The sequence below is a fragment of the Eretmochelys imbricata genome, chromosome 20 (genome assembly GCF_965152235.1).
Source record: "Eretmochelys imbricata isolate rEreImb1 chromosome 20, rEreImb1.hap1, whole genome shotgun sequence".
Lineage (NCBI taxonomy): Eukaryota > Metazoa > Chordata > Testudines > Cheloniidae > Eretmochelys > Eretmochelys imbricata.
The window spans coordinates 21,075,426-21,086,195 of record NC_135591.1 but is presented as its reverse complement, the minus strand read 5'-3'; the positions used below and the strand labels follow the sequence as shown (position 1 = coordinate 21,086,195).

General features: G+C 53.2%; 1 protein-coding gene across 1 annotated transcript; it reads right to left on the bottom strand.

Annotated features, from left to right (window-relative positions):
* Positions 1 to 2,989: 2,989 nt before the first annotated feature.
* On the bottom strand, positions 2,990 to 6,780 carry LOC144277485 (microtubule-associated protein 1 light chain 3 gamma-like). The gene is made up of 4 exons (XM_077838259.1): positions 6,723 to 6,780; positions 6,562 to 6,617; positions 5,809 to 5,915; positions 2,990 to 3,185 (listed from the first exon to the last, which is right to left on the bottom strand). The coding sequence occupies exons 1-4, from the start codon at positions 6,778 to 6,780 to the stop codon at positions 2,990 to 2,992; spliced, it is 417 nt and encodes a 138-aa protein (XP_077694385.1).
* Positions 6,781 to 10,770: the final 3,990 nt, after the last annotated feature.

Here is a 10,770-nt window from a genome sequence, read left to right as displayed (position 1 = left end):
TCAGCGGCCTGTGGGTTAAACGTATGTTTATGAAAACCCAGCATGAGGAGGTGCCTGAGCAAGTGCTGTCTCTGGGCACCAGCCATCGCAGAGCATCGCCAGGCTGACAGACCGAAAAGGCTCGGGGCGACGGAGCCCAGGTGAAGGGGGTCCTGGGGGTGCAGTGGAAATATCTGACCACCATAAAGAGGCATAATCCGTGGCCACGCCCCGGAGAGCACAGCTAATGGGGCTCCCAGGCTCCGCTGCAAACGTTTCTCATACAACACCCCCGTACCCCCAAGAAATTAAATCCTGCATGATCTAGAATTAGAATCTGCCCCCAGTTTACTGAATGGGCTCAGGACCTGCATGGTGATTTACCAGCCAAGCTGCAAGGGACTCCCCGCATTCAGCAATAACTAGAGCTGAGCAACTAACGAATGTTCTGGGTCACGCACCCAGCCGAAACGTTGGCAATCGTTTGGGGGCAAGGGAAATGGGGTTTGTTTCGTTTTTGAATTTTTTAAACTCTTTTTAAAATAAAATTGAATTAAAATTAGTCATTGTCAGGATGACAATTAGTCATTTGAGATAAAAAAATCCCAATGTTTCCTCAGAAAACGTCAAAATGAAACATGGAATTTTTTTTTTTTTTTAAACCAAGACAATTCAGCAAATGCAACACAAATCTGCAAAATGTCTTGGTCGACCTGAATCTGCATTTTGTGGCAAAAAAGAGCTTTGGCTGAACCATTTTGCCCTGCAGTAGGTCTAGCCATGTGCGGGGCGCTGTGGGCTAAGGGAATTTGGACCAGGCTGTGCAATTCTGTCTTTTATTAGAAGCAGAGAGGACCTACTCTGCACAGAACACTTCTGCAAACTGGGACTAGACCCAGAGGTGCCAGGTGCTTTGGGACCCTCCCGCACCAGTCACTGGCAGAATATTCTCTAGCCTTGAAAGCAGAATGGAACTAGAAAATACAATTGGTCTCTTCCTGTCTCCTGCACCTCCCTCTCCTATTTCTAAAGCTGCCATGACTGAGACATCTGGACTGTTGTTTCTGCAGCTCCCGTGACAGTAGGATTTTATAAAGACCAGCAGCTCCTGTGCGATGGTCTGACCTCCTGCATTAGTGCAGGTCAGAGAATCCCACACCTTGACTTCTGCGTGGAGCCCAGGCACTTGCTGCTGGACACGAAGAGAGATCCCATTTCCATGTAAAGACTACAAGTGAGCGAGGACCCCCATTGTCTCTGGGGAAGCTGCCCTAGTCCTTACTGTTCAAAGTCAGTGCCTTATTCCCACCTTGAGTTCTTCTGGCTTCAGCTCCCAGCTCTTGGTCTTGTTATGCCTTTGCCTGCTAGAGTGAGGAGAGCTAACACCAGGGAGCCTGTTCGGAGGCTCATGGTAGCAATAGGGCTTCTTCCACACTGCAGCTACACACTGCCCAGGGGACACAAATCTGCTGTGATACCTCCTTCTGCGTGGCTATTTTTCCCTCCTGCCACTAGCTCATTGACTGTACTGAGAAACACTCCACCTCACAGGCCAGTGACTTCTCTCCTTGAGCAGGAAAGCCCCATTTAACTTTCCCCTGCATTTCACACTGGAGCCAGACCCTCCCTGTGCCTGCTTTAACAGCTTACACTACAGGGTATTTGCTAGAGTAATATTTATGAATGTTTTTAACATTGAAGGACATGGAATATTTATCCAATGGAAAAATTAGATAGTTAAGAGACATGTCACGGTACCACGGTCAGCTCAGGAAACATTTATATCCGACTCAGCACAACCCTAAAATTTAGTGTAGCCAGTCTGTGCTGCAAGTTTCATTACATGCGCTCGGTGTAGCCTGGCAGGGGCAGGACACGCATCATCTTCTGCCTTAGCTCTGCTGAGTTTCTCTTCCAGTAGAGGTTCAGGGAAATACTCCAGCTCCCTGCCTCCCCTCAACACTGTTTCACCTTTTTAGACTAGGCACTAACTCCCCCTTCCTCTGCAAAGATGGGCTCCAGCTATGTCTCCTCTCATGCAGCCTAGAGGGCACTGCCATGGTCCTGCCCCCCTGCAGTCAGAGGCTAGTGCAGAGTGGGATTGGATGCTGCTCTAATCTGGTAAGGTTTTGTGCCCACTGTCACAGAGGACCTAGTACATGCCACACACGGAGGCGACAGTTACATTGTGGGGAGGTAGCACAGTCCAGCTGGTAGACCCCAGGGCTCTATGCCCAGCTCTGTCCCTGACCTGGGTGTGACCTTGGGCAAGTCCCTTCCCCTCTTTGGAGTCACCAGGCAAAGGGTGGGAGGGGAACCAAGCACGCTTAGCCCAGAGTGCAGTTTGATTAGGCACATTGCAGCCCCTAGCATAGTAGGACCATAAGGGGCTACTAGGTTATCAACCCAGCCCTGCGCCGAATCTTTGGGAAAAGCCCCATTAAATGATCAGAGTAAATCACATTTTGATTGCTTTATTCCAAGGACTCAAACTTAAAAAACAGGAGAAGTTACAGATAATTGAGGTGAAGCTTAAAAATCCCAGCTGTGGAACCCTGGTACACCAATCCCTGTTACAGGAGCAGACTTGCTAAAAAAAAAAACAAAAAAAAAAACACAACACAAAACTTTAAGTTTCCAGTGCCGCTAACCAGAACAAAGTCCAGCAGTGAAATTCATTAAAAAGGGAGAGGAATAGGCCTGTTAAGAGAATAACCTTGCAGCGGATCAGAGTAATATTCAATAGGATGTGGTTCTGGCATTAAAAACATCTCATCACTTTAGTCACAAGTTATTTTTCTAACAGGCATCTGTTCAGAGAGACTCAAGTCCCCAGCACTGTTGCAGGAGGGCGATCCGGCTAGTAGCTCCTGGACTTTCATGCTTTCCTCCTCTATCCCCACACAGCAGTTTAATTAAAAATTCAGGTTAAGAAAGAGGTTTTCAGCCCCTGCAGTTGTTTGCATCACAAGATAAACCAACGACAGAGACCAGCTGGCAACAGGCAGGTTCATGACTGAGTCACTGCAGGGCCACCTGAGCAGCCGCCACCGAACATCTCCTGGGAAGCATAGGTTATGTAGAGAAAGCCGTCCCCATCCTTGTGGTCACGGTAGACCTCCCCCATGGTCATGCTCATGCTGGGCAGAGCTTTGTTGTTTACTAGCAGGTAGAAGGCCTGGGTCGCCGTCAGGGACATGCGAGTTCTGGGGGTTTAAGGAGATTTTCAGAGACCATTAGATAAGGAGACTCACAACGGCTCCAAGGAGCGTGAATTGCAGCATCTGGCGGTATCGATGTCAGTGATTGGCACCAGTTCCTGTACAGACAGGATGGACCCTGCCAGAGAGACCTTGGCATCTGAGTACAAGATGGAACAGGTGGATACAGCAGTTAAAGACTCTCAATCACTATGCGAGGTCTCTGGCGCTCCCCACAGTCACCAAGCCTCAACATTGAATGCATGTGAGGGAGAAGAATCATCTCCATGAGACAGGGAGCTGAGGTCCTGAGAGGCTAAGTCTGTGGCAGAGCAGGTAGTTGACCCCCCAGCTCTCCCAAGTCCCAGGCTAGCCCCCATAACCCCTGCTCTGCCCTTCTGCTGCATGTTCTCAGAGTCCTCACAGAGCATGGACCATCCTTCAAAGAGGTATTCACCACTCCCTTGCACACATTCTGCACTGTGATTGTAGGGTTGGCTTGCATGCATGCTGTTTGTGGTGGTTAATCCTACTGGAGCGTTTGTGGTTAACAAGGTACTTGTGACATAACAGGCCCAGTGGTGGTTCACTAGTCTGCATCCGCAGCTCTTCCCAGAAGGTGTGGCGGACTGGATGCCAGCCCGTTGGTGCAGCATCACATACTAGCAGGTAACACCCACCCAATGACTTTTGGAACCAGCATACATACAGGGCGTGTATAAAAATTTATAAATAGGTGCTAGAATTGCTCTCGAAGTCTTTCTGGCAAGACATGCCTCAGCCCAGTCTGCCTTGGCAATGGAACGTGTATTTGCTTGTTGGACCTGCCGGGTCACCAGGCAGCAACAAGGAAGGTATGTTTATATCCCAGGTAAACAAAAGCATCAACCTAGCGAATGGGCAGATGGGCCTCAGAGAAGCATCATGGGGGTGGAAACTGCAGAAATTAGTGTGGTGTCAGTTCCTTGGTGGGAACAGCAAGCTGGGACCCCAGGAGGGCTTCCTGTTTCTTGAAGCAGGGTCAGTGACCTTTGGGAAGAGAGGAAAGGCCATTTGGCCTCCTTCACTGGAGCGGACCAAAGGAACCAAGCACTCACCACTTGGTTTTGATTCCTTATACTTAACCTCACTTAATCCCCTGTCTTTTTGTTTAAGGGACTTGGTTTTACTTTTGCTATAAACCAATTCAGTGCTTTGATGAGAGCAGCGTGTTTGTTAACCCCAGCTAAGTTAATGAACGGCTGGGTACGGTCTCTTCAGGGAAGTCACAAACTTAGTGACTCCTTTAGAGTTGAGCCAGGGGGCTGGTGGACACTACAGGGCAGATGGTTTTAGGGGAAAAACCAGAAGAATGTTGGGGTCACCCTGCACAGAGCAACTGGGCAGTCAAAGACAGGGTGCTGCTTGTGTGCAGGAAGTTTGCCATAGCATTTAAGGCAGCAGCGAGAACCAGGCAGCATTACAGCATGACACAGCCATGTTGTACTGGGCGCGGGCCAGGGACACATTCTGCCTCCGACAGCCTCGGCGGTGCCGCTTTGAGCGGCAAAACGGAAAGGCCAGCCCCAAACACACATGGAGCAGCACAGTGAGCTGCTGCCCCTGGCCCGTGTGTGTTGGGGCAGGGGGAATGGGCTGCTGTTTTCCATGAGCCCCGCTCACCTTTTGTTGTTCTAGTTTTCCATCCCTTCTCACTGAGGTATCTGTAATAAGCCAGCTTGGGGAAAAAAGTTACATTCATCATCTCAGATGAGTCTGCAGGGCTGGGATCCAGGAGGCCTGTCTGTCTTATTAAGCCTTGCAAGTTCCGCATTTCTGGTCTCTAGTTAGAGGGAGTTTCTTTGATCAGGTGTAATGCTGCTAATTAGCACTCTGAGCCTCTCTCAGATGTCACTAACCACTGTTGGCACCAGCTACAGCTTGTTTGCATCACTGCTAATTGCCTGCCTCTAATCAGCTATTCACCTGTGCCTGTTTGCAACTTCAAATAGATCATTCAAATAATACAGCAGACAAGCCCAGTAGCAAGTCTGCCACTGCGGGCCTCAGCAGTAAGGCCATTCTCCGCCTCCCATCCCAGCAAACAGCAGGGAATTCTTTACAGCAGCCGCCGCCCCTCCCAGTCAGGGGAAGAGGTGCCTGGTCTTTGTGACACTGATTGCCCTGGTGGAATTGTAAAGCTTGTCTGGTTTCACCTGTGAAACCCCTAATGCAAATGCACTTAGAGTTTCAGCCTCACTCACCTGTGGTTGCCAATTCTGACTGAAGCGATTCCAGGAGACCCCACCCCCATGACAAGGTCATTTCCTTAAAATATCCTATTAAAATCTCCTGGACTGCTTTCAATAGTCACCAGGAGATCGATGCTGATTCTAGGAGATTCCAGGCCAATCCTGGAGGGTTGGCAACCCTAAAGTCACCCTGGTTCCCAAATTAAGCCAGACAGGTTTAAGGTGTAACTATACTTAAGCCTATTTAGTTAGATTGATGAAGCTTTTCCAGTGTGAACAAGCCCTTTATATTTTAAAAAAGTGTGTGAGGGAAAAAGAGATGGGACTTGCCCTTTCCCAGATCCGGATCACATGAAAGAGCAAGCCCTCCCCTCTCCCCCTTGGCACTCATTCCTTACCGCAGGGTGATCACAAACTGAGACATGGACGAGTCCTGGGAAACCAGAAACTTGGTCCTGTCCAACCAGGGCAGCTGCTTCTCCTTCTGGTAACGTTCCACCACCACCTGGAGCCAGAGACAAGTCAGAGCAGGACCTAGGGAGTTTGCAGACCAGCTTTCCCAGTCCTGGAGAGAGGCACTAGACTCAGGAGAAGCAGAGAGCCCACAGGGCCCACCCTGAGATTAGAAATGCCTCTTCTGAGGGTCTCATTTGCACCATTACCCAGCCCTACCATCCAAATCAGGCCCCAGACAGCCAAGGTATTTATAAAGTAAGGTTGACATGGTTTTTGTTTGCTAGATGGTTTGAGCCTTTACAAGTCTCATTTTCAGGCTCCCCCAATCCACCAGGCTTAGAAGTTGGAACAAAACACAGCTTCCCCATGAGCCCAGGGAAAAAGCTATCACACAACCCACTCATGGGAGTCGGCCACGCTGCCTTTGCAGTGCAGAATTTGTCCTGCATGCTCACCTGCAGGTCTCACTGGGTGTCAGTCACTTCATCCACTCAATTTCCCTGCCCACGTCTCCCGTGCTGGCCTGAGGCTACTGTGCCTGGTGTGCAGATACCAGGGTATGTTTGTTTAGTGGCAGGAAACAGGAGTGGGGCAGGAGGGGAGAACCACCTATAGCTGGGGGGCCTTGAGTTCTGTTAGTGAAGCTCAAGACAAGTTTAACTCCCACAGGGCAGACAGAGTGAGAGGAACCTTACCGGGATCTTGGTGGGGTACTTTGCCCGGATTTCAGCTGCTTCCCGCATCCTACTGGCTGCAACAAGAGAAACAGACACCCGTGTCCAGGGTCATGTCTAGGCCTCCACCCCGGCTCTCCTCCCCCTTTCGCATTTCTCCCCAGTCCCCCCCAGGAATTTACCCAGGCTCTTCCTCTGCTTGAAAGAGCAACTGTAGCTACTGCTTTGACGGCGCCACATCTTCGAGAGGAAGAAGGTTCCCACTGCCCTCAGGACTCCCCTGCAGATCCACGTAGCTGGTCATGGGAGTAGAGGCCACCTGGGCCCCGATATAGCCCTGCCCCGCCCATGTGCTCAGGTGTGGGTGGAGCCAGCCCTGAGGCCACTGGCTGTCCTGTTCGTCTCCATCCAGGGAGCCGGAGCCGGAGCCGGCGCTAGGCAGAAGCAAACGAAGCGATTGCTCAGGGCCCCACCCAGCTCAGGGGGGCCATTTGCTTTTTATGACATGTTGGGGGGGCGGCCCATGGGCCAGTACAGCCTCTGGCTGTGCCATGCCAGTGCAGGGCGAGGGTGAGACGCTCACTGTGAGCCCCACTGTACGCCCGTGCCGTGTCTGCATCAGGGGTAGCTGCTCCATCGGGGTCCTCGCACCAATGCACATTTCCCTTGTCCAGCCGGGGCCAGATGGAGAAGGCCAGGGATGGTTTTGGGGCTCTGCAGCTGGCCTTCTGGCCGTGGGCGTCGCTGGGCCTCCCCGCCAAGCTGCCCCTGCTCCAGCGTCCCAGCCCCACAGGCTGCCACTCCACAGAATACCGTGAGGAGCTTGCAGATGGAAGCATCCAAGGGCAAGTTTCAGGAAGCCTCAGCCTCCAGACAGAGCAAAGCGAGATGCACGGGGCAAAGCCAGGCTGTCCCCGTGCAAACAGCGGCTCTGCTTGTCAGTGCTTAGGGTCTGGCGCAGAATGGTGATGCCATGGGCTGAATTCAAGGCCAATTCCCGGGAGGCTTCAGAGCCAGGTGTATGTCAGCTGCCAGACAGAGCCCAGCTCAGTGCTGACACAGGAGGGGTGGCTGTGGGGTTCAGGCCCCCTGCTGCAGCGAATGTGAGGTCAATTCCTGGCTCTGCCACAGACACCTTGTTCGACCTTGGGCCAGTCACTGGATGCCATGGGATAACAGTCCTTCTGGTGCATGTTCAGGCTCTTCGCAGCAGGGCCTGCTCCTCATTGTGTGTCTGGGCAGCACCTGGCACCGGGAGGCCTGCTGGCTGCTACTGGCATGAAACCCAAAGCCGCAGCGGCTTTGGGAGGGTCTGGCCAGCCCATGTGAGGCCCTGTCCCCTGAGACCTCTGGAACTTGATTCTTTTCAAGGTAATGAGGCCGTTGTGCTTGGAAGTGTAGTGGGCAGCCAGGCACTCGTCACACGCCGACTCCCCATGGAGTCACAGCAGCCCAGCAAGGTTATTCCCCAGCGTCACCGCTCGAGCACGGGCTGCCGTGTTCAAAGACGTTCAAAGTGTCCTCTTGCTGGAGCACGACTGGCCTCATCCTTCTCCATTGTTTGCGTCTTTTATTCTTTGCATTTCACAAGTCCCCTCCTCCACGGCCTCTGCACGCTGTCATTGCCACCATCAAACCAACACGTGCGTCCACCAGCGCCGCGGGTGCCCGGCTATGCCAATGTGTGGCCCATGGCTCGGCTTTCGCCACCTCTGAGTGGCGCATGGGCAGTGGGGACACAGAGAAATGCCCCGACGCAGCGAGAGGCAGGGAGGCCGCATCGGGGCTGGGTGGGAACAAAGGGCCAAGGCGGAGGGGTGGGTGAACAGTGAATGTGGTTTGCCTTTTCTGCCATAAGAAACACGATGGGAGCTTTGATTGGGCTTTGGCTGTGTGATTAAAGAGACCCCCCGGGGCCAGCAACGTTCCAGCAGAGCCGTGCAAGGAGTGGCTGTAGATAGCAAAGGGTCACGTCTCACAGGGGCAGTGGGGAGCAGTGACAGACGCTGTAGCGGGGGACCTCCGCCAGAGCAGGAGTCCCCAACCCGTGACTGTCTGTGAGGCGCTGCGGGGCTGTGCCCACCCTGCAGGGCACCGTGTGCAGACATCTGCATGTGTACAAAGTGGGTGCATTCGTTACAGGCCCGATTCTCCGCTCCGTTACCAGGGCTTTACCCTGCCAACCATGCGGCAGCTCTGGGTTTCTGCTGACGTGAGCACACACGCCGCTCTGCCCTGACTGGCAACAGCCTGCACCATTAACGTGGACCTATACTCTCCCTGAAATTCCAGTCCTGAGCTTGAGGGGCACCAGCAGAGCTGTGGGGGAGGGAGAAACTCGGGGCTGGGATAACAGGGGGCTGTGGGTCGGGAGTGAGGGGCACCAGCTGGGCTGAGCGGGAGCCCAGGGCTGGGAGAGCAGAGAGCTCAGGGAGGGGTTGGACTAACCGCGTCTAACATCCAATGTTACTTCACTGTGTGTCGGCATCTGTCCAGCGTGATGCTGACCATATCGCTTACTGACCGAGAGAGAGAGAGAATGCGAACATGAGGGTCCCCTGGGGATTGTGCGTTCAATAATTTAAAGCATTTTATAAAACAATTTGTCCCCAAATCGATCAAAAGAGAGAGAGAGAGAGTTCGGACAACACATCCCTCCGACAACACACATTCATTAAAAAAGAGGATAAAAAATTGATAGAAAATACAAAGTGAAAAGTCAGCCCCAGAGAAAGCAGAGGAGAGGAGGATCCATCTGACTCAGTCTCCAGCAGAGACTCCCTCCCCGAAAACTTTATGCTTTGTGCAGGCGTGTGGACGGACAAAGTGCAGGCCCCCTGCCAGAGCTGCCTGCCGGGGGCCCCCGGCCAGAGACGCCCTCCGGGGGCCCTACCCGACATGCTGCAGGTTAATGCCCAGTCTTGAGAGATGTGCAAAGTTGTTATTGTGGGGGTCCCTGGAGCCCCAGTGCCTGGGCACTGCATGGAAACAGCCCAAGGGCTCAGGTTCAGTGCAGAGTTAATTTGAGCGTTGGCCCTAACTGGAGTCCTGTCCACACGCAAACACCGCGGACTCGAGTGCGGTTACGCTTTTACTGCGAGTTGGCTGGCTGGCCCCTGGGGGGCTGTAGGCTGCGGCTCATCAGCTGTGTACACACCCACGCAGTGCAGCTCTGGTTTTATTTCACGGTGTGACTGCTCTCATCCAAGCTTGCCTTCTCTTCAGGCATGAGAGAGCCTGTGAGACAGTGCCTGCCCCAAAGACTTTACAGCCTAAACAGGCAAAGGGGCAGGGGAGGGACTTGGCCAAGGTCACCCCCGGTGTTAGTAGCAGAGATGGGAATAGAACCCAGGTCTGCAAGCTGGATTAACACCCCCCACCCCCAGGCCTCACTCTTGCTTCCATCCTCCAGAAAGCAAGTTTTAGGGGCACCCCAGAGCATTGGTGCTGAGGGTGGCGGTGTTTCCAATCCCCGTTCCGAGCTCCTGGCCACGCCATGAAACGCTAATGCTGCCTTTGTCCCAAAGACGTTAACACCTCCCCCGCCCCATCTAATCTGCTTTCGCACCCGAGTTATTGCTTGTGAAGCTGTTACATTCCCCGTTTAACTGGAAGGACTTTTGCCCCACGCGGAACCCATGAGAGCAGCACAAATGACACTGGTAATGAAACCGCATGGCAGATTAGATAATAATTGATGGCTAGAGGCAGTTATTACAGCCAGCTTGCCGCATGGCAATCACTCTCCGTGGGAGTCGCCTCTTGGCAGGTGGGGTGAGATCACTGATTGAGTTCATGTGTGCAGAGGGAGCTGGAGTTTGGTGACTTTCCCTTCCTTGCTGGGGTTTCACATTTACCTGCCTGGAATTTGCTCTGGCCAACGCAGTCCCCTCCTTCTTGGCCTTGGGGAGGTGGCCACAGAGACGGGTAATGAGACATTATTTCTGCAGTGCCCAGAGGTCTGTGAGGCACCTCCTGGAAAGCAGTTGTCACAGGGTCCCCGGGCGATGCCCTGGAACTGCTCCCTACGAAGCCAGTCAGGAGTCTGGGGCAGTCTCCTTTCTGGGAGCAGCCTGTCTGCAGGACACACAGCTCACCTGGCTCCACCTTCCTGGGTCTGACCTCGGAGCATTCAGCATCCTCTGCCCCTCTGTGCGCTTCCCCCAGCGAGTCCGCCCAGGCGGGGTCCTGGGAGGGGCCAGAGGGTCCTGCCCCCCAACTCCGCAGTCA

Excerpts from the sequence above, each read along its gene's own strand:
- LOC144277485 (XM_077838259.1), bottom strand. The coding sequence starts at position 6,780 with ATGTGGCGCCGTCAAAGCAGTAGCTACAGTTGCTCTTTCAAGCAGAGG. Across the intron at positions 5,916-6,561 it reads AGTACCCCACCAAGATCCCG|GTGGTGGTGGAACGTTACCA; the intron begins GTAAGGTTCCTC and ends CTCTGGCTCCAG. Across the intron at positions 3,186-5,808 it reads CAGTTTGTGATCACCCTGCG|AACTCGCATGTCCCTGACGG; the intron begins GTAAGGAATGAG and ends TTAAACCCCCAG.